This window comes from Simochromis diagramma, unplaced genomic scaffold (genome assembly GCF_900408965.1).
Source record: "Simochromis diagramma unplaced genomic scaffold, fSimDia1.1 OVJJ01000026.1, whole genome shotgun sequence".
In the NCBI taxonomy this organism is placed as follows: Eukaryota; Metazoa; Chordata; class Actinopteri; order Cichliformes; family Cichlidae; genus Simochromis; species Simochromis diagramma.
Window position 1 is genome coordinate 2,929,724 of NW_024386985.1, and position 24,098 is coordinate 2,953,821.

Genomic DNA, 24,098 nt, shown 5'->3' on the forward strand with positions numbered 1-24,098 from the left:
GGTAATAAGCGAATGAATAATACAGAAAACAGAGATTGGAGACGGAAACTGTTCTTGAAGTACGGAGAGAGATCGAGAGAGAGCTAGCTGTGCATGAAGTGTGATTTTAATAGTCGTGGAAGCAAAAAAAGCAAAATTCATGACGACATTGATCAAATGTGAAGCGCAGTTTGCTGCTTCTTTTGCTGCTGGCTCGGTGAATTTTGGTTCAGTGCAAAAAGAGGTAATCACAGCGCGGACTGGACGCATCAGAATTGCTAAGCTCCGACAGCGTGTCCGTCTACGGGCCGTCGGGTGAGAAAGCCGAGAAAGACAAAGTTGATTCTGATGCGTCGGTCCGTTCTGTGTTTACGTCTTTGTGTGGAATCCGTGTACCTGCTCTCATTTGCTGTTTGGTTGTTGTTGAAATGGTTTTGTGAGCTTTAATCTGAGAATCTGGCGTTTCTGGCAAAACAGAGTTATATTTAAAAGTCGATTCAGGATTTAATGAATTGATATCGCTTTATTCAAGCTACTCACCTCCCACTTCCACCTGCACTTTCAACTGGACCATGGCCAATCAGAGAGTTTAGTCCATGATAGGGGCAAAATGTGTGTCTGTTGTTGACCACAGGGAATGTTGCAGATTTTTTTTTTTTTTTTTTTTTTTTTTTTTTTTAGCTACCCGAACAGTTGGTCACACAGGTGCAACCAAATATATTTTTTTAGTCGCACCGCTGGAAAATTTGGTCGCACTCTAGAGCCCTGTAGATGAATAAGTACATTTTGAGGTGGCGATGGAGGGGAAACTGAGTAGTTTGCAGCCGAAACATACTTTAAGTCCATCAGCGAACTTACAGGCAAGAGACCTACACAGAAGCTACGGCGTCCCCAACAGTCTAACTTGGAGAAACCTTTTTCTTGTTCTAAATGTGTTGTTGACTACTCTCTTTCTGCCATCGTGACACGAGATAAACTCTTTAAACAATGTTTCTACTTTAAACACAGAAAAGTTTCTCGACAGTTTCTGCCAGGCTCAGCTTCTTTTTTCTGCCATTTATATTTTCCTGTTTTATTCCTGGCCGAACCAGAACAACAAATTTTGAAAAAGGTACATTTTAGATGCAGTTTGCTCAAATATATGCTACAGTGACATAGTTCAGCATCACATTGCCAGATACTAAATTATCTGTTCACAATCTTTTATAAACGCTGCCTCTGTCGTGGTAAATCGTAAGGGAAGCATCGAGATAGTATTTAACGAAGTATTTCAAACAAATCCACGTCACAACATCTTCCTGTGTGTGCCCACGTAGAGTAAACGGGAACAAACGTAGCGGTGAAAGTTATTTGCCATGTGTCTCTGTCTGTGTAGAACTTCTCACTTTCAGAATGAAACCACAATCTTTTTATACTATTACATGTGGTTTCGACGCTGTGACATTTGCAGTAGTTGCCGGTGCTGATGCATAATACTTTATAATAAGCTTGTAAGCTGCCTGCGAAGAAGTTTCTGATGAATAGTAATCTTTAGTTTAATTGTGGCTCTCCATAGATTTCAGTGTTGATCAGCAGGACTCTGAACAGCAGCCCAAAACATCCATCTGCAGATAAACTCTATTGTCTAAATAAAGTCTGATCTATTCCTGAGCCCTTGTTTTTTTGCTTTAGGTATGCCAGCTGTCAAACCCTCCCCCTGAGCCCTGTTACAACAGAGGACTATCTGCTAATGCAGTGTTGTAGATGAGTGAACCGCAGAGCAGAACACAGTGTTGGGAGGTCAGTGGGTGGTTAGGTGTGTAGTTCAGACTGCAGGTGGACTAAATGGTTTCTTTTTTCTCTTTCAGTTTCAGATCGTTCGTCTGTTAACACATTGTCAGAAAATACAAGCGTGCAAAGGTGAAAGATATTAACCATTTAAACTAATTTAATAAACACTTTTTAAAGATCTTAATCTTGTAACTTTGTACGCAAAGAAATTTGAATTCAAATCATAGTTTTTTAATGAATTTGGGTTGTGATCCGACATGGGAAGGATTAGGCTGATGATGAGGTGTTAATGAAGATTTAGCTGTCTTGTCCTTGTAGCTGTTGGTTCTTAAATTTCATTTATTGCAGGTGTTTTTTTTTTTTCAGAGAGAGGCCTGTGAGAAATAGACTTTGCTTTGAATTAGAGCAGGGCGATATGACCAAAAATATTTATCACGATATACATTTGAAAATTTGCGATAACGATATAACTGACGATATAATTGATATGACACAAAATACTTTACAACTCCACAACTTTATTAGTGCAAAAAAAACCCAACAACGTATATTCACTTAAACAAGCAGCTGTTTTTTATGTGCATTATATTTATGTGCATTGTTGAATTCTATTCTATTCTATTAAAGTTATATAAAAAATTAACAGTGCAAATGCAAATTCCTTGCTGACAGTTTAACCAAAAGGGATTTCCAGTGGAAACTGGCCGACATATCCTCAGCATAACCATGTATAATATCCACAAAACTTAAAAAGAGGCTATACACACGCAATACGGTAATATTATGTTGAAGCACAGTACGTATCACTCCGCCAGGCTCCTGCCTACGGTAGCCGTAATGCTCCGACAATCCATCAAGCTGTGCGGGTTCGTAGCTTAGCAAAGTTGTACTAAAACATTTGAGAGATTTTCGAGCGCCGTGTACGACATAAAATCGTTTCGAGGTCAGTAAACACAACCAGAATTCATACATAAGGCACATGGGATTATAAGGGGCACTGTCCAAAATTTTGGAGATGGGTTAAGGATGTATTCTGCAGAGTGTCTGGTAGACTTGCTTTTCAGACCGAGTGAACAACGGCTTCTCTCATTCCTGTGCTGTGGGTGTTTTGCCTGACCAGCTAAAGTCACTAGTAGCAGCTGGACAGGACACACTCTGCCCGCCACCAAAGACTGAGGGAAAAGAAAGGTGGATGGAGAGAAGGGGAGACAGATGCGGGGGAGAAAGGCAGACAGGAAAGGTGACAGCAGACACCACGCTGTGGTGGGGCCAACAGATGCTCGTTTTATTTCCTGTATAACTTTTGATGTCGACTGTGGTTGTATGCTGATGGTAATGACATACATGATACGGTTTGTGTCAGTTTGATCAAACAGTGCACTCTCTATTTGTGTGACACTGTTAGATCAGTGTCACCTAAACTAGTTCGTATTCGTTAAAAGACATCGGACTTGTTCCACAAGAGGTGTTACAGTTTAGAAGTTATGATGGATATCTTTAGACGGTGTCCTGGAAATGACTCATGATGTTGCACAGAAGAAGAGGCTATTTCGATATTAATGCACAGTTTTTATCTGAAAACTGGCCCATGGGACAAATTATGAACATTTTTCAGGGCTAAAATAGGTTGTGGTGAAAGGGGAGAGGTGACAGGAAAATGGGTGGAGCTTATCCTCTGACAAAACACACATTTATTTAATGTATTTGATTCACAAATACTTTTATTACTAGTTCGCTTTGTCTGAAGTGTATAATTCCTCGTGTTTATGTGCGATCATGTTTGGTCCTTTGCTGTTCACACTTTGGCTTTGCAGAGAATCTTTAGTTTTTGCAACACTATACAGCGAATTGTTTTTTTATAGTTCGTCACTCTGACCAGAACTGCGCTAACACAGGAAGCACGATGAATCCTGTAACCCGCTGCTCTCATGGTGTCACACCTTTCCTTATATGAAATAAAATGAACCAATAACATGATAACATCTTAGCTAAGCCTTGTCACTGCATAGATCGTTTTTTTTAATGAAACACACCAAGACTTTAGTGAACAGACACCCTTGTTTCTTAGCTTTTTTTGTAAAACATTTGCCCATTTATCCAACAACATGTATTTTGGAGCCGGGGGTTTCGGTTTTCACTTGACTCAGTCTTCCTCTAAGTTTTAAATATTTTCTGTGGAAACTTAGTGTGATCATCCATGCATCCCCTGGGAGCATGACTATTTGCTGTATTTTTCATTGTTGAAAACATTAGTTGTCGATATACTTTGTCATGAGAACATTTTGCCTATGATAATTGGCCAGAGACATCATCATCTTCTGGGAATAATAAATATCACTGGCTATTTCCACACAGATCTGGTGACTTTTATTTGTTATTTTTTTGCTTAGGTTTCGTACAGATTTGCAACCGACTGGCTGATCTTGCCCTTTTTGTACAAAAACAAAACCAATGTCACCGTGAATGTCCTACTTTTCTATCCATGTGTTGCTCTTTTCTCCCATAAGTCTCTCTGTTCTGCTGTATTTTTAAACAATTAGAAAATCACATCATTGGCCAGCAGCTGTTGTAATCTTTTGGCAGTCTCCCAGAAAGACGTGTGTTTTTCTTTGTTTGTCTGGCAGTTGTTTGTTATTCTCCATGTGTGAGGGGAAAAAGTGAGTTGAAGTGCCCTCGGACGTGTTTGTGGGAGTGAGGCGTGCTGACATGGTTGGGGAGGGAATAGGCTTCGGCCCGTTGGGAGGAAAAGCGAGGGGGGTTAGGCGGGGGTTGACATACTGATGCACCACAGGTTTTTGCCATTAGGTCTGGTGGTTTTATCGCTATAGTAAGACCTTACCGTATTTTAATATATGTATCCTTTCAGTAAGAGTTAAAGATAATCTTTCTGGGTTTGTAGTAAATTCACGAGAAACAAGAGCATAGCAGCATAAAGTCCAGGCTGAGGCTGTCTGTGAAGAGTTTGGGATTTATCTCTTGAGAAAAACATGGTAATAATAAATCCTCTGATGTTTTCCTCACAACAAGGAGAGGGAAACTATGCCATACATGATCTCTGGCTTTATGCTGATCCAACATAGGCTTATTTGGCGGCACAGAAAGAGAAAACAATAGCTATGTGTTCTGAGCAACAAAAAAAAACCCCAAACCCTTTCCCCCTAGCTGTACCCCACCGCTGAGGCGCTGTGTTTTTGGAGTCAGTTGGAGAGTTTAACATTGTTATCAAACTGTCTTTCACTTAGACTTTAATTATTTCCAAATGTTCCATCTGATTGCCGTTGGCAGCCTTTGCGTGTTTAGTGTGATGTGTTTGAAATGTGAGCGGGCCTTGGCTGGCACAAGCCTGTGAGGTCTGACCCCAAGAAAAAAAAATACTTGGCCAAACTCTTTCTCATAGTACTTGACCTTCTAATGTAAAAGTGCTGTTTGTTACCTCACTCGGAACAAATTCTCTTGTACCACCCCGAGTCCCACTTGAGGTTTGTGCATCTGCAAACTGCACCCTCATTGTTTTTAAGTGGGTCATACTCACTTAAAACGTAAAGGAAATTTACGGCATAGGAAATTGTCAGGCTGCGGTTAGGTTAGTTAACCACCACAAAGGTTGTGGCCTATGAATAGAAGTTGCATATCATGCAAGAGTGTGAATGGTAAGTGCAGTCATGTGAATCTAAACGAACCATTGTGCCGGTCAAGGAATTGCAGCATTAATGGATGATAGAAATGTTCATTATAGCTGACTGTGCAGAAGAGAAAGCATAGCCAGACTGACTGAACTCCGAACATCTACTGGAAAGTAAAAGAGATATGTGTACATCCAGTTCCCCCGTTGCCAAAAACCTATTAATGTGAACATTTAATTACTGAGAGTTGACAGTTGTATGACATGCTTTAAAAATGATGGGGAAACCAAGACCAAAATCCTTATATAAATGTCTTTAATTTTGTATACTGAGACAAAAGGAGGTACCCTAAAAGTAAATGATGATAAACAATAATAAACACAGTTTTATATTTGGTAGTTTTTTGAAACAAACAAACAAATAACTGTGCTTAAAATCCACTGCTTCTCTAGTGAGTCTCTTGTCCTGTCACTGAACTTCAAATTCATTTTCTTGGACTGCAGCTGGCGACAGTAGTCCATGTCCTTCTTCGCAGCCTCATAGCTTTACTTAGTCCTGGTAAGAATGGCCCTCCAACTCAAAGTCAGTCCCCAGAGCAGAACAAGGACTACTGATATCAGCTGCAGGCAGTGGAATTTAAGGGACAAGGCGTTCTCTAGAGCAGTACTGGTTACCACCAGGTGAACTTTAAAATAAAAAGTGACAGGGTTGTCCGTTCGTGGATGATGTTGTTCTCTCAGACAGATAAAAGAAAATAAAATAAAAGACTAAAAGAATAAAGGACTCCAAAGACACTTGGCCAGCCCAGGTAAAGTCTATGTGTGGGAACAGCTTGGGCAATAAGCAAATGGACTAAGGTGGTGACTATGTTCTGTGAATCCCACAGAAGGCCTAAATCTTTCAGCCAGTCAGTAAATGCACGACCTTCTAGCAGTCCGTAAGGAGCCCAGTCAGCTGGGGGCCTTCTTTGTTGGATTTGGATGGCTTCACTGTGTCTGCATGGGTTTTCTGCTACAGTCTGAAAACATGCAGATTGGGTTTACTGGCAACCTTAAATTGCGCACTATGTGAACATGAGCATGAACGGTTCTTTCTCTACATCTGTATCTGATCCAATGTCAGTTAGCATTGGCTCAAACCACACTGTGGGCATCAGGTTACGATGGTATCAACTACAAGGGATGGTTCGCAGTAAATAAGACTTCCGATTTTAAGAATAGAAAGATTTCAGATTTTTAAATAGTCTCCATGATCGGTAAAACCTACTGACTGACCTTAACAACAATTAGTTTATGCAGTTTTGTTACACCACAAGTGTTCACCAGATGTTTTGATTGTTCAGGAAATTGCTCTTTTCTTGCTGACATATGCAAAGTTGCAAAGTATGAACTAAATCATTACTGTAGACCTTTGCTCAGACTCTAAAAGATGTGGACTGCAAACCCTGGTTCTTGTTGAATGTTAAATGTAACCATTGCAGGAAATCGGTGAAGTTACTTTAGGGCATTTATATTTAGGGATGATGATGCTTTTGTGTTTCATGTTACTCAGCATACATACAGTTAGAGTGTGTAACATGGCACCATTTAGAGGAAAAACCTAGACTGTAGGGGAATCAGAAAAACAAATGTATCCAGTCATTCTACTGACATGTAGTTTTGGTTTTTTGGTTTTTTTTTTTAGCATTTGATGATTGTTAAAAAGTTTCACCTCATAAAATCCAATTTTAGCATTAAAAAAAGTCTAGCTAAACCACCTGTGGACTACAGTGGATGAGAGGTTGGAGTACTAAGTTATGCGCTCACACTAAAAAGGTTAGTAAGGTCTAATAAACAGACATATCTGACAATAAATGCTCAGTAACAGACTAATAATATAGAAGCATTTTACTAACAAAAAAACTGGAGCACAGGCTACTTACGTATTATTGGCCAGATTATCCTATCAGATATTCTCCAAGAGGCACCGACAGCATAAACAGATGAAATATATTGTTCTGTGAGGACAAGGTGGCAACTACAGCTGCCTGTGTCAAGATTAAAAAACAAAAATTTAACTTTAGTAAGTTAAAGTGAATGAATTATTTTTATAAAAAGCTTCCTGTGCAGTTATGAAGGAGACATTTAAATATAGAGAGGTAAAATGCTTTTGTAATAGGCTATAAATAGGATTTTTCTGCTGTTAAGCTGTGCTTTTTAACATACAAGTCTATGGGGTATGGCCTGCTCAAGTGGCCACTTGAGGGACTGCAGTTTTTGTCACTCGTGGGTTAGTTTCCCTTTTAAGCCCTCAAGAATGTTGCTTGGATTTAATTGACAGCAATATATGAGGCTCTGTATCATACACATGCTTTAATATTTATTTTTATTGCAAGAATCGTTGTTTCTTTGCTGCAGGACCGCTGTTTCGCAGCCCATGTGAGTTGCTGCCAGTGGGGACGGGACACCCAGTGCAAGCCATGCTGAAGAGCTTCACTATCCTGTCAGGGTGTGCAAGCAGGGGCACCACCAGCTTGCCTGAGGAGGTCCACATCATCAACCTGAGAGGACATGCTCATGAGGGACCAGACAACTCTCCAGTAAAAGTGAGTCATCCTTAGTCAAAGAACCTGAAACTTAAATTGTCTTAAGTTAACCTGTAAATGCTTTAATGTTGATCAAAATTTAGTAGGCAGAGAAAGTATATTCATAGATTTATTTATATTAACTTTTCAATTTAGCAAGAATTTCAAATTAGAAGTGACCTGCCATAAGCTGGATGAAGATTGTAAGACCTGCTGTGGTTGATATTTCCACTGCCCTAGTTTTCTCAGTTCTGATAATGGCTGCAGTTATTTTCCATTTTACTTCAAGGAGACTTCTTGGCAAAAGTGAACGCCTTTTGTATTTTATTGATTCCACTCATTAAACAAAAAACAAAAACAGTGTCAGACATTACGATCAGGTGAGCTTTCAAAGAAATACCTTTTTAGCGTGAGTAATTAACACAGTGATAAGTCATTTAAGCACCTGGTATTTTCCCACCATTTGCCTCATTTAAACTCATTTAAACTGTCAGCACATCTACCGATAGTGTTCCTGCATTTGATGTTAATTGTAAAACCGCTCCCTATCTTCGGGTGTTAAACGGCACATCTCGTGGCTGGAGTCCCAATCATCAGCAATAGTTTGGAGATGAATCACAGGCCCACGTCCTTCAAAACACCGATGTCTAAGTTTTAAACCTTCATCCCCCTCCGTTAGAGAAGTGTGAAAAGCAGCATGTATAGACTTGTCATTGCAGTTGTGTTGCTGATGTAAGCATTAGTGTTGCCAAGGCCAAATGTACAGAAGCACAGTGTGTGTGTGGGTATGCTTCATCAGCACATAAATAAAGAAATGTTATTTGGGTGGCTGAGAGGGAAACATTTAAATAGCTGTGAAATGGAAACTTATGCATATCTTGACACTTTATGTCTTATTATAGACTTTTTAGTCATCGCTGTCGGTGGACACTTCACATTGGTCGTGAACTACTCACGAGACGAGAGCTGCGTACGTCACACACACGATAAAAGGAATGACTCGGCCAGTAACAAAGCTTAAACTGAACTAAAACAACTGAAGCCTCACCTTTAAGGAAAAATGTAATGTAATATTAAACCTAAAATGGTGCAATGTCGAAAGAATTTATGTTCCTTTATAGTGACTAGCAGAGTTTACATTGCGAGTCTTGAAGATAAACATTATTATCCAGTTGATAAGTTACCGAGTCAGTATTTATGGAAAAAATGATGGACTTCAGTATTACACGTGCACGTGGCCTTCACAGTCAGAAACTACACTGGATCACTATAATTGTAATAATTTGAACCCCAAATACCAGGGATTACCATAAGTGCGATGCAAATTGTAGCTGCTCTTATTTATGAATTTCTGTGGAATCATTTAGTAGATTTTTTTGGATGCGTCCTGCAAAGTTGCTCTGTTTCATCTACTTCCCGATTTACTGTGTCAGGGTGGATTATGATTACATGCAGATAGATATTGTATTCACACAGAACAAACTGAACTGGGTTTTGTCTTCACCTGCTGAAAGTTATGATTGTTGGCCTTAGCACATTCCTCACCTTAAGGTAATTCCCAGACCAACTGATTGGCGTTTTAATAGACAGAGTGCAAGTCAAAGTATGCCTAGTATGGATTTAAGACTTACATGACAAAGAGCGTTCCTGTTTTAAGCTTGAACAGACTTGTATGGAAAATCAAACAATCCTAACCATATTTTATCTGCTGTGAAAGTTGCTCACAACCCACAAGACTGACTGTTTAAATCTTGTTGTCACTTGCTCTCAGGAGATCTTTCTGCACGTCGTCATCGACCAAATGATGACTCATAAATACAGTCAAACAGCAATGTCTGCTAGAACTAATTTAGCACACCTTTGGTTTCCTTATTCGATATATATCCTCATTTGATATATATCCTTATTTTCAGCTGACTTTATTTATTCTAAATTCAAGATCAGTGAGAAGTCCATCACTAAACTTCACCAGTGTTGAATTTCTACTAGCTTAACTACAGTTGGGTTATTCTATAAGTGGTGTACAAAAGTTGAATGTTATTCTAATTTGCTGTATTTAAAACTACAGCTTTATAGCACAGTAAAGGACTTAGTTCCAGAGTCTGTGAAACGCATCACTTTATCTAGCTTTCGATCACCCATCACCTCCATGGTCAAGTGAGGACTATCGTGGAGGAGGGAGAAATCCAGCTGTCTGTTCCCCTGCCTACAGCCTTGGCTACAGAAGGTCACACCGGGTCTGGTTGAGATTAGGTGGCCCTACAGAAGCTCACTCTGTTACTGGAGGTTTCTGCTTATGATTAGATAAGATATCCTAAAGGACACCCAGACCCTCTACCCACTCTGGTCCTTGATTTTGTTTCCACCTGAGACGTGGGCACAGATTGGCCTGTTCAGATACAAGCAGCTCCTGACAGCCTTCAACAGGACCGTGTTGGAGGGCAAACAATGCGTCAGACTATGGTCTTATTGACACAATCTGCCCCTGATCTTTTGTGACCGGAGGTGGCAATAATCCAGTGAGAAAATGGAAGTGAAACAAGGGGATCTTAACATCCTAGTCTGCATTTGGGCAAGGATGTTCTTACTTAGAAGGCTGTTGGAGAAAAGACCTCATTGGTCTTCATTAATTATCCTTGACCACAGAGCGTCTAAACCCTTTACTTCTTTCAAAAAACAAGTAAAGTTGTAAAAAAGACCGTTTCTACTGCAAATTCTTGAGCTCACTTATAACTTATAAGTTGATATATAGTTGATATAATGACATATAAACTTCGAAAGAACTCTTTTGAGTTTTCAGCAGTAATACTGTTTGGCTTAAAAGGTGGAGCATATAGGAAAATAGCTGTAGTCAGCTTGGCTTCCCAACAGTTACTGTGATTTCCAACACAAGACAACATCCTGGTTTTGTGGCAAAATAGAACTCCCACATGAAGTCCTCAGACCACTCTTGCAGCGTAATCAGTTTCTCCTCTGTGCATCTGCGGTTTTTGTCCAACATATTTTAGAAAATTATGGCTAAATACAGCAGCATTGTTTATTGACAGTACAGTAATTCAGATATGTTAACTGTCAGTGAAAAGACTGTAGTAGTCCTATTATAAGACTCTATTTTATGTTAAGATACTAAGGAAACTGGGACTGATGACTGAAAAGCAAGTAATGCCTAATTTAAAGTTGGAGTTCAGTTTTAGTGTATCAATATATTTCTTGTCATTGAATTTGAAGGATTGCACATTTATTTCACTCTAATTAATCGATCATTTCCCGAGTATGCTTTAGTGTGTCTCCTTTGCTTATTTTCTAAGCCTTCATGAAGGCGCCTGGTCAATGCATGGTACTGTAGACCTTCTCTGAGGTTTCCTCCACACCTCAGCGGATAGGGGACGAGGTTGTGACTGGGCTGCAGTACAGTCTGTATTTGGATGTTTTGAATGTGTCGTTGTGAAGCTTCAGCTTCTGGAGAACACAATGTGCCCCGGTGACTCCTAATAAGTGTCTGTTCAGCTAAGGCTTGACCAGGTAGTGGAATAAATCTGCTATTGCACATGGTGTGCATGGGCTAATATGGACAAGGGAGATTGCATGGTCAGTTTCAGACACTTTTATACACACATGTGTACAGTCGCGCAGACATGCTGCAGCTGCAGTGTGTGAGGCCTGCTTCACATCTCTTTCACGCCCATGTGTAAAAGTCATGGCTTGCAGTTTGTCTATGTTTTCAGTAAAGACATGAAAGCAATGAATTGTTTCCTGCCTGTACCAGTGAAACCATTCTTTATGGGTATTAACCAGTAGGTATGAACTGCTACTCATTGAAAGAAAAGGCACAGCTGGACCTGACTCACAATACACACTTTGGCTTCTGGCCAATCTCACACTAAAGCCGAGCTATTAAGTGCAACAGAACACCTCAGTAGTGACTGTGCAAAGTGCTTCGTCTGGATAACGTGACATTTGCAGGGATTGCTTTGACTGTACAATAACAACCAGAGGTTGACAGTATGCTAATCACTCATTTAGGAAGACTGAAGCTAGAAATGCATACAATGATCTGATTTTGAATGATCTGCGAACTTTGCGTTCAAAGTGATAAAAGTATACCTATCTGTGCTCCAAGTTTCAGTTTGAATTACCATTTTTGATTACTGACACATCCAAAAGAAGAACAGACTCTCACTGGCATTTATTAAAAGCACTGCTGATTTATATTACAAGTGACAAAAGCTGTTTTTATGTCAACATAAAATCATCTGGTTTGAAGTAGACTCTTCAATCATTAGGCTGACATAGCGTATACAACCAAGTTAAGGCAGTTTTTTTTTGTACCAGCCAAAAATGACAAATCTTGCACAAACAAGCCAAGAATGTGCAACTCTGTTGTTGACTGGAAGACATCCAAGAAGAGTTGGTAAATTAGTGAGCCTGTCGTCTGGTCAGTCTGTAACTTTGGTACAGATTAAAAGTTCACGTTTGTGACGGCTTTCATATCTCTCAGCGCCCTGCCACCATGATGTAGAAATTTGTAGGTTTTAATAAAATGTCAGAACTTTTGTGCTTTGAGTGGCCAAGAGATTTTCTCTGCACGTTCTTGGTCACATCAGGATACACTATTACTAATTTACGAACCTATTATTGTCATCTAGGAAACACTCTACCCATTATGCTATCGACTCATAAGTGTGTTTCTGCTTACGTTTGCAGATTAGCAGTAACCATGTTAGCATGGTTACTGTGATCATGTTTGCAGCTGGGTAGAAATTTGCTTCCAGAAGATTTAGTTTTTTGTTCATTATTATTTAAACAATTTAAAATTGCAGAGTAATCAGTGGTTCATCTCTCCAGTTTGGTAAAGAGTCATTTATTTATATTTCAGCAACTTGAACCATTTGCCAATAATTTCTTTTTAAATGTTACCCCACACAATGCGTGCTGAGCAGTGCCAGGCCACATTGGGTAAAATATGTGCGATGGTTTAACTGAGCTACTCTGCAATTTCAAAGTAACATTTTTGATCTGGATTTGAAATCTAAGCCACCCCCCCCAAACTCTGTTTTTTTTTAATTCAGTGTCTGTCTTTAACAGTAGGCTTTGTTTCATAGACTCTTAACTCTCCTCTTTCAAAATATGACCACTTATGATACTGGCTTGACTGGAATTCTTTTTTTTTTTTTTTTTTTTTTTTACTTGTAACGTGTTATTCACATTTGTCTGAAATAGAGATAGATGATTTCTTCAGCTTCAGTGGCCCTGCTCAAAGTAACAGAAAACCCTTTCCTCTCTTTTACCCATGTGGGCCTCCGAGGACAGAGAGACAGGCCAAATTGGAAAGTCAGTATTCTTGGATAGGTCAAAAGTGACTTTTGGCTGGGCTTCAATTGCTAGTAAAGCTGCAATGCCAGGTTGAGCTTGTGTGTTTCAGAAGGAAATGATTTCCTCAAATAATGTCAGAATGATTTTCACATTTTCACAAAATTGAATTACATTTTATAAAAACAGCCCAATCTTGCAGAGTAAGACAAGAGTTAGTGAGAGCGACCTGTGGACTGCTACTCATATTTCCTCCGAGCTTGAAAGCCCTTTGGGTTTTTGAGGCAAAATAGCTTTTCGTGGCTTGACTATTGACCTGGAGGTGTTGGTGTTTTGCCACCTAAGCTCTAAAAAAAACAGTGACCTCATCTCAAAGTGTTCTTTTCTTCTCTATTTGCTCTGGTTTTAAGATGTAGGTATCAAGTTTAAACAATCTCCCACATGTTTTTTCTGTCACGTGTAGAGGTAGCCTTTTGTACTCTGTCTAACAAGCCACTGCTGCATGCGCATGAATGCACACGAGCCCAACATTACTGTAAACACTTTGTTCCCAAGTGGAGCCAAAATAAGCAATTCCAAAAAAAAGGAGTCTTGTCAGGGCATAAGGTTGGGTGATAGGGTAGAAAATAAATAAAAGGGGTCAGTGATATCTCAAATCACCCATCTTTTTCTAACCAGTTTACCCTAGGCAAACATCAAACACAGCCACTGGCTCTGAATCAGGGCGAGGTAGAGCAGATGATTGCTTTATCAGCTGGAATTTGCTGATATCTTAGACTGTGAGTGACTAGCTGGAAGAACTTACCAGGCAGAAACGTAACAGTGTCAGATATGACTTTAGCTAGCACACAAGACAAACCGAACACATACAGTAAACCTGTTTAGGTCTTTCTTTTTTTTTAAAATTGAAGCTTACTTTGGAACTTAGTAATAACCTTTATTTTTAAAAAAGTAGCGGCACTTATACATCACGTTAAAGTACAACAACATTTTTGGAAATGGACTGGTTCTTCTATAGCGCTTTTCTACTCCACTTGAGCATTTAAAGTGCTTTAAACAGGATGCCTCATTCAACAAAAACTGTATTTTCTCTAATGGCCACTTAAGGCTGGGTCCACAAACAGCAATTTTGAAATTTGGGGGCGGGGTTTACAGATACATGACCTTATAGGTACCTGTGGCCAGGAGCTGTCTGCTAGGCTTCACCTCAGCTAATTCGAGTCACTGAACCATGTTTGTGGGGTTGGTGCCTTTTATACCATTTTTATTGGCATCCTCTGACAAATAATAGGGCTCGAGCTGGCTTTTCTAGAAGACACACTGGTAACTGTGGTGTTGGCCTATATAGACTATGCATGTTAATGCCATTCTTTGTTGATCCCATTATTTATTACTGATTGTACACAGATTTGTAGTTTAACGCTACTGTACATAGTAACTTTTATGTCTGAATGAAGTGTAGAAACAGAGTAGAAAAAACGTGGGACTCAGGTGTACAAATGCTCCATTGCACGAGTCATACGTTACTATTTTTAACTGTCAGAAAAGTAGGCCAGTAATGATAAAATTCATTGACCAGTCTCAACTGGAATCAGTTGCAGATTCCCTTACAAGTGCTTTTGCTTTTTAGCAGTTGGGAGGATCCTGTTAACAAAAGCAATTAACATTTCTTTTTTTTGGTAAATGGAAATTGCCCAAAAAGGAACATAGTCCAAACAAAACACAGGACGCGATATACAGCTAAATATGCTTTTGATTTCACTGCATCTCTAATCTAGTGTTTTTTCTTCCTGACCCTGTGCTCCCCTCTCCCCACCTTCAGTGCTGTGTTATTTACTTCAACATGTCCTGCTTTTGTGTCATATCACTAAAAGATTGCTATCCAGACGTCCTGTCTCACTTCAGCGTCTTTTCAGGGTTTTTTTTTCCCTCTTTGGAGCTTTGCATTTAGCTGAGTACAGACTGATTATCATCACATTTAGGAGGAAGGCTCCAGGTAGCATCACCATCTCTCTCAAATATGTGGGTGGCGCTGATAAGAGCGGTCAACAGGTTTTAGTCCGTTTCTCCTTTATCTCTGAGCTTCTTTGCCTGAGCTTCCCTTCTCTCTGTACACCCTCAGTGATCCGGAAAGAACCAAGATCCAGACTGACAAGACACACGCACATACGCACACATCAGATAACACAGTATGATTGGTTCCAGGCAGTTCTCGGAGTTTGTTGTCTATGTTTTCAACTATAAAAATGTTGTGGTACGGGGTTTAGCCACAGTTTGTGTATGTCGTTGTTGTTGTTTTTTTTTGTATATACACTCTTGGATTTTAGTGATGATGGTTCATGTCATGTGATACATGCTGTGCTTTCTTTCTGTTTTTCTGAAGCTGATTATTATTTCCTGGGTGGGAGAGTGTGTTCCCAGATTAGTCTTACTTTTCAGATAATTAAAGGATGTTTTGGGTTTTTTTTCAGAATCACTAGGGTTCATCAGGCATTTAATTAGCTCTGTCAATAAAGGAAACTCCCTTTTCCTGCAAGGACACTGAGCCGCAGTGATGGTGTGCTCTAACTGCAGGGTGCAGGTTTACACGGCTATGCAAAATATTTGATGGTGAAAGTATTTCATTACAATGTTGATGCACAGCCTTTATAAAGCACTCTTGAAACATTGTGTAATTAAGTTGGCTTGAAAGGTTCTGGAATTGCAAATGCATGCTCAAAGCAGGACAAACAAATCACCCTTTACAGTTTCAGTGTCGCAGGCATCGGTAGGATCTAAATCTAACCATGTGGCTTTGCTATACAACAAAAGCTTGTCTGTGATTTGTGTTTTGTTTTTTTTCGGTTTTGTTGTAGTTGGCGCTGTGTTTGTTGTTGGAGCTGATTTAGAGCTTAAAGTTGATGCTGTGTTGTTTTTTTCCTCACATTTCCATTGTTTACACATGCTACCACCACTAATGGTATGCTGTGTGACGGCTTATCCTGCTACAGCTGTCGTCCCTTGTGTGGAGTTTAATTTCAGTAACGCGATAGTCCGAGACAAGCCTCCATCCGTGGCTGCTGGCAAATGCCCCCCTTAACTGTAATGGACCCTGCACCCCTAAATCCTTGTGCCAGGCTCCTGATAATCAATCAGCCGTGCCGTGCCGTGGCCTCCTGTCCCGAGCACGCCCTGCAGGGTTCTCCGAAGGTAGCTGCCTCCATCAAGGACAACTCACCGCCACCTGATCCTTACAAACACCACAAGAGGTACTTTGATGCCTGGTGCTTTTGCACCTCTTCTTTCCACACCCTGGCTGCTTGACAAGGTCTGTTGCTATGCCCAATAGCCTCACCAGATCTCACGAACACAGCTCTGTGGGCAGAGATGCACACCAGCTGCTGCTGAGTCCTCATCATCGCTTACATTGTGCAACCCAGAAAGGGTTTAGATTTTTATTAATGCTGTTTTCTCATTAAACTTGGAAAGAAAAAGATAATAATCACCACAGTTTTCACCCTTTCCGACCCCTTAGCGCCTCTTGGCACTTCCTCTTCTTGGAGCTCTGTTTATGCCTGCGTTTGCAGGTGACTCACGTCTTCTGGAAAAGTTTCTGTCTGGGTTTAAAATTCCTCATCTTTTACAACTCTCCCCGACTCTCGTTTTCTTTCTACCTCCTTCTTCCATCTATTGAAGCCAGGCTCTTAGAGCCAAGCCAGGTATGATTATATCTTGGTTGTTGTTATCCTCAAAGGAGCAATACAGTCGCTTTTTCCAGTGTCTGGATTAAGTGTGGGGGGGAGCAAATATGAAAAAAAGGGGAAAAATAGTGAGACAGAGAGAGCGATGAATCTCTGATCTGTTTGTTTGGATCACCATCCAGATTGCCTCATAGATAAGTGTTTAGTAATTTCTTCCATTTCCTTGTCTCATAGGGACGTTTTAACGATTTTTGCAACACTTTCATGGACCACATAACTGAACATTCTGGTTTGCATTACTCTCCTTGAGGGCTTACATCTGTTGAGGAATGATAATTGGACTTTGATGCTGACTCTGTTTGTTCTGCTAGTATCTCTTGTTAAATGACTTCATGAATCATCACAGTGACACATCGTTGTACTTCAGAAAATGACAGTCAGACTTTCCTTCTGTGCTGAGGTATATGTTAGTCTAGAATGCTGCATGGCTTCAAAAATACATCAGATTACAATGAATTCTTGTTTTAGTGACAAATGGATCAAATGGAAACAGAAAAAAGAGAAATGCCAAAAAAAAAAAAGCCTGTTCATTAACTGCATACTTCTCGATAAAGAAGATATCATTTGGCACAGTTATTATAGTCTACATGATAATGAAACAAAAGTCAACCTTTGGTATAAGTGACAGCTTTGTCCAACATGAGGAAGCACATTGAAAAACAAATCTTTACTCGTTGAAATAAATTGTAAATCTTTGTATGTTTTTGGCACCTTGGGGGACTCTTCCTCGAAGTTGGCTTTGAGGATGTGCTTCGAGTGCGATCACAGTCTTATCTTGTTTGTGTGTGAAAGTATTCCGATAAAATGGTGCGGTTGCTTCTTGTTTATGCTTTCCCAAGATTCCTGTAATGTTTCCTCGGCAAACCCTTCCAGTTCACTGTAAAAAACATGACCAAATCAAGCTTTTAATTTAATAATACAGAAGTTTTGCATATATTACGACATTCAAAAGTGAAAAGTGTTTTCATATATTGCACAGTTGCTGTAGCTTGTTTTTCAAGCTCCAATGACTGTATTTAAATGTAGTTGTATGTAAGTTCCTTGGAAACCGTCCCTTTAGTGCTTGAAATCTGTAAGCTTAGTCTGAATATTATTGAATACAACATGATGTTCTTTTTGTGAATCAGTGGCCACTTAGGGAGTCAGAGAGGAGGATAATGCTGTAGGGGTGGGCCAAGAAAACAACCTGCTCAATGCTTCATATCACAACCCACTCGACCACCCCAAATTTATGACAGCATACAGCATAGTCAACAGTTACTGCTGATAAATTACTTTACCTACCATTGATGTTCTGCTCTATTTATGATAGAGCAGGTCTGAAAATGTGATAGCAGAAATTTATTTGTTTTTTTTTTTTACTTTGCTTCTTCTTGCTGGTTAGGTGAAGGCACACAATGCTACTTGGTCGCTAAAACCGTGCTAAAACCAGCTTGGTTGAGGCTGCATGTTGAAAAATTAGGCTTAAATGTGGCACGGAGGCGCTTTTACCAGTACTGAGCTTTGAAACAACAAGCTGGAAGGGAAGATGTGTCGCAGATGTGCCATAAAGGCCAGCAGTTTTGACAAAACTCCAGTGTTTGACACCCCGGGAATAAGCATGGACCGTAAAATATCAACTTGGCAAGAGCAAATGTAAAACAATATTAAAGGGATAAAGGATATTGTACTCTGTTCAGTATTTAGTCTGGTTCAGAACCTATAACAAACTGTTTACTTTTTCCATTAATAAATCCATCTAAATGAGTACTGCAGTGTTTGCAAATACGTTTTGTAGTGACTGAAAACATATGAGTGTAGCAGAAAATGTTAACGGTTTCAATTATAGCGTGTAGATCTCTGTCTCGATAATACGCACTCCATAACCACATCTGAGCAACTTAATGCTCAGCCTGTTTTTCACTAATTCAAGCACTGCTAATAATAACCTGTCAACTTGCTTTTTAATCACCATCACTCTGTTTTCAGCTCATTTGTTCTGTTATTGAAGTACAAAAGCTATATTTTGAGTTTAAAAGCAAAAGCTGATCTTTTGCTGAGCTGTGAATAATTAACTTACTGTGGTGTTGTGTAGATCCTAAAATATGAGTCCTTGTGGGTTCAGTTAGTGATTTACAGCTTTTTACTGCTGACACACAGAATGGAGCTGATTTGATTAGTCTGTGAATACAGAGAGGAGGAAGTTTAAAGATGAGTGTCAGACAGACCTCTGAACCCCCCGAGAGTGTCAGTTCTCATCAGTGACAACAATAGAGAATTTTAACAGTTTGTTAGTAAGCTGGCATTTTTCAGTTTGAGTACGATTTAAAGAAAATGATGGAAAGCCAGACCCTTGCCTGAGATGATTTTGGGTTAAGTCTCGCACTTTGAACCACCTGACTCACTTTGGCGTAAGTGAAGGCTAACACTAGAAACGAGAAACATCAGTTAAGGTCCCAAAACACACACGTTTGTTTACGCCATCTCACTAACAGACTGTGAAAATCTATTTTAATGGGAGTCTGAAAAAAAGGCATAGTTGCAAGCTGTAGGGATGGTTACAGGGACCCGCCACTTACTATTTTTTTTCCCCGTGAACAAAGACTCCACTGTGTGAAAGTTAAGAGCCCTCTGAGGATACATATCAGAGCTAAGCAAGTGCCTTTTAGGGAGAACACAGCACGCCGTCTTTGTAAGTTTATCAGCAAAGTGAGTACATAAACAACCACAAAGCTAGATAACGTAGAACAATTTACATCATAACAGAGCTGGATTTTCACCAGACTAGTAGCAGTTGCCTGATATTAATGCTTATACAAAACGGAACATGAGAATTTCAAAGCTTTGACATTTGCCCAGTTCAGCTGTGTGAAATCAGATCATGTTATGTACTCTGACTGATCACGTAGGATTTGTGTTTTTTACTCTTCTCACTTCCTCAATATACTTGTGGTAACAGGGCGCTAATTTCTCTCTTTCTTTTTCCCCTTTTCCCCCCCCTTTTTTTTTTTTTTTTTTTTGCTCTTGCCAGGTTGACTTACATCTGAAGCCCATCCAGTCGATGCTGCACCACCAGAAGCCCCTGGTCTTCGTGCTCAGCTCCCCCCAACCATTGATCTGGAATGTCAAAACTGAGAACCTGGCTCTGCGCATCCAACATACCTTTTATGTGAGTCCAGAACACAAAAAATCCTTTAAGTCCTGCTTCCTAAAACTGTGTATTCATTTCCTCACAGGCTAAACCGCATTACCGTTTCAGTAGCCTTTTCTATGAGTAACATATTTGAAGCGATGTAAATTTGCGGAGGAGGCCGTTCTGCACTTCAAAGGGAGGTTTCCAATGTTTTGGAGGCACATCTGGTCAACGCGCATGTGCAGTCATAGCTTGTGTAGAGCCGTGCATAATGTTTCATCTGGTGCAGTGGATTCTTTAGTCGTAATATAATTTTGGAAGTATTTAGCGGAAGTTTGACTCACATTATCTTATACAGGATGCAGCTGTAAGAGGTTGTTTTTACGCTCATAAATGGGCCAAAATGTATTTATCTAACACAATCTGCTTCGTCAGCTTTATTCATGCTCGACATCCACCGAGTCGTGTCCCCCACCCTTCTTTACACAGTCCTGTTGATAGCTTGGCTGCTGTTCATATGACACTGGGTGTATCCATGTATCACAAAAACCCCCTCAGCGGTGAAGGTGTGGTACCAAAAACTGTAGCACTAAAGCTTCACCAACTTTATCCTTTCGTCTACTGATTTTTGTTGAAATTGTCGTACAAGTTGGTTCGCAAGCAAGTATATAATATTGATAAATCCTGTGTTTTTCTTTCTACAAATGTAATTTTTATTTGTTACAAGATCTCTTCCTCTTGCTTTGCAGACTGAAGTTTTTCTTAGGACTCGGGTGGAAGAGGCAAAGATTTAGTGAAGGGTATCTTAGTGAAGTTGGAGCCAGGTCCCCTGGGGAGTCAGCCATATTTAGTGAAGGTACCAGGGGGCCTCTCTGGGAAACTTAATAAAAAATGTAAAAATGCACTGCTTCAGTGCTCTTGTTCAAAGCCCGTGTATCACATGAGAAAATCAGTGCGAAATGAAACCCAGAAGCCTCCGCTGTAGCTGTGGTCTCTGTTGTAGCTGTGGCTTCACTGTGCTATATAACTATGAAAACTTCGCTTTGCATTCATGTGAGCTGAAGGCTTTTCTGTATTGCTGGCTTCCCAGAAGTATTCATTTTTCAATTTCTATGTTAACACCAAAGCATTGTGCAAGAATGCAGCATCAGGTACGCAAATTATTTCCATATGTGGTTGAGAGTTTTCAAGCTTACTTCTTAAGCTCAAAACATCTTCCCATAAAGCCAATGTGATATAGAGGAGAATACGGACAAATGGCAAAAACCTTGTGTTACGCACAGGCGCATAACACAAGGACAGCAAGAGGATCCAGTGACTGTTGTTTGGGAGCTTTTTGCTGGCAGCGCTTCAGTCTACTGGCCCTGTTACAGGAAAGGGTCACTACAAGTCAATAAAGTGGGTCATCACTTTTATCCAGTGCAGACTTGTATCCTGATAGATGTTGTATCTTCCAGAATCATAATCCCCCAGTCAATGAATAGTTTGCCAAAAGTTTGAGAATGACGTCAATCTTGTTTTTATCATTTCTCAAACTGGTGGAAAACCTATGTGAAATGTTTGAGTCTGACATGTTAAACACTCTCCACTGCTATCATCAAAACACTGGTAATAACCTTAGGAACCAGTTGCTAAATGCTAAATGCATTTCAGCTTTTATAGACTCCACTTGGTGTATACAAAAGTTGTCCAACATAACCCACTGTACAACACTCAAGCAAATGCACGATGCTTAACATATCCAGCAACAACAACAAAAGCAAAAAAACCAAGATATTAACCGTAATCAAATATTACTCCCAAACAAAAAAGTGATTGGCCTGCCAAAATCAACAGAAAACATCAAATTCACTGAGACCAGCCTAGGAATGGTCGCAAAATCTAACCTAACATCAGAATTAAACGAAACAGAAAAAAAGACCAAAAGAAAATAAAGAAATAACAAATAAGAAATATAATCTGTACAAGTATACATTGCTGCTGCTGTGGACGAAGAAGAAAGACGAGGAACAAGCTTCCTGTTCCCTTTTATTGGCTTCCAGCTCATTAGACCAGACCAGAGACATCTAAATAAAGAGTGAACAAATTATGAGGGATGGATTATAGAGTCTGATTTACAGATAACCAGAGGGCCAAGGGCACATAACACCAAACACCTCACTAAAGCTGTCTTCACTCATGAACAGTGGGCAGTATCTGGAGAATTAGCTTGTCCTCAAGTACCCCGTCTCACATGTAGCACACAGCAGAGCATAGTCTGCTTCATATGTGTTCTGGTTTAGAGACAATGCCACTTGTGTATTATGTTACAACTTTCAACAGAGAGGTTCTCCCGTAAAGGCTCAGTCATGTCTTGAAACAAACTTCTTTTCCTTTAATTTGTCACCTCTCCATATCTAATTTTAAGAACTACGTACTCCAATAAAATGTTCTGTGTGTCCCAGCCTGGTTGACATTTAGAACAGTAATTCACTGAGTATTAATAGGCCTCTGCTAGATCTTATGAAACCTTATAGGCTTGTGTGACAGGGACTTTCATCACAGAGTCATATTAGGTCTCATCACCTCTGCATCAAGAGTGATTCCTGTACAATAAAGTGTTTACATAGTTAGCTGACAAGGTTTTGTTTTTACTCATCGTGTATCCTAGAAAGGTTTCTTCTATTCTTAGAGAAATTTAGAAAATCTGTTATTTTTTTTAAATAAAGCATTAACAGACATGTTTGAAGTTCCTAAAATTCACTAACCAATATGGGATCTGTGTGTCCTTGAGTGGGATCATAGTTTTCAGAGAAATTTACTACATTAGGATATTAGGCCTGAGTGCTAAACAGCCCTTTTAATTATCATTTCCTGTACAAATGGAAATGTTCTCATGTCAGAAAGAAACGGATGCATTTCATACAGATGGATGAGCATCTGGCCAGCTTGTGTTTTCTTAAGCTCTGATAATGTGTGGCCAGTGAGATGAGTGTTTCTGCAAAGACCAGCAGGTCAGCATCACACTAAATATCTTCCCTTGTCAGTGGTGGCGAACAGACAGCAGCTGAAAACCATCATTTTAAAGAAAACTTCGAGGCAGAGCTAATGCTGTGAGTGTAACCATGTTGGCAAGGTTTTAATAACTTCAGCTTAATCTCCAATTAACAATATCTTTTATTGAATTTTCTTTTTAAATGATAAAATGTATTCTTACATCTTTGACTTAATTCACAGTATTCATTAAATTGAAGCATTTTAGACCCAACCAAACCGAGGCGTCAGCTTTCTCTTGTTTGCACTTTAGTACAATATTTGTCCGACACATAATAGCAGCTTTTGAGCGAGCTGAAAAGAGATAAAGGGAATTTAAACACTGTAGGCCGAACTAATGGCTTTGACTGACTACAGGGGCCCCTGCTGAATTAGGTGTTAAGTATTTCTGTTTGAGTGGCAGCACTGAGCCCTCTGGCAGTGTTGGTATCTTATCCACCAGCCTGACTGCTGCACATTGCCCAAAGAAGTCCCGGATCTTCTCAGGTTCTCTCCACAGTGACACCTCCTTAACATGCCACAAAACTGAAATACAACTCAACATCTTGCTTGAGTCTTCTCCTAACTGTTAATTGGTATTCATCTTCGTCATCTCCAATAACTGTCATAACTAATTCTAATCGATGTTTGGTCAGACCTGCTTTATGCTTTTACCTTCATCCATTTTTTTCCCTAACCACTTGTCAAAAGGTGGAGAAAACCCTGGAAAGGTTCATCACAGGGCTCTTTGACATCCACGCCTTTAATGAGGTAGAAAAGGTTCGTTTCTGGTACTGCACATGAAACGACAACTGACCATGACCACCGATGCAAAAAAAAAGGTCAGCACATTAAGGAACTTTCCACTCTTTCTGCTTTAGAAAGGAGTTGAGATGTTGCTTTAGTGAGAGCAAAGAGTCAAGTTAAGTCGGTTTTGGACTTAACACTTCAGAACAGAAACCCTATGCCAGACCTCCCTCACTTGCCTT

At 39.8% G+C, this 24,098-nt stretch overlaps 1 protein-coding gene and 1 long non-coding RNA gene across 4 annotated transcripts in view; both read left to right on the top strand.

Annotated features, from left to right (window-relative positions):
• The window catches only part of tgfbr3 (transforming growth factor, beta receptor III), a 72,439-nt gene that overhangs the window by 20,041 nt on the left and 28,300 nt on the right, over positions 1-24,098 (top strand). For 2 of the 3 annotated variants that reach the window (XM_040040485.1, XM_040040486.1), the window contains exons 3-4: positions 7,769-7,956; positions 19,996-20,133. In XM_040040485.1, coding sequence (XP_039896419.1) covers positions 7,769-7,956; positions 19,996-20,133 — 326 coding nt within the window. Of the gene's footprint in view, positions 1-1,650; positions 1,759-7,768; positions 7,957-19,995; positions 20,134-24,098 lie in introns of all 3 variants that reach the window. The other variant, XM_040040487.1, reaches the window with a different exon arrangement.
• Positions 2,649-7,461, top strand: LOC120738911. Its single transcript, XR_005697076.1, has 2 exons — positions 2,649-6,905; positions 6,939-7,461. It is a non-coding gene; the product is annotated as an uncharacterized LOC120738911 (long non-coding RNA).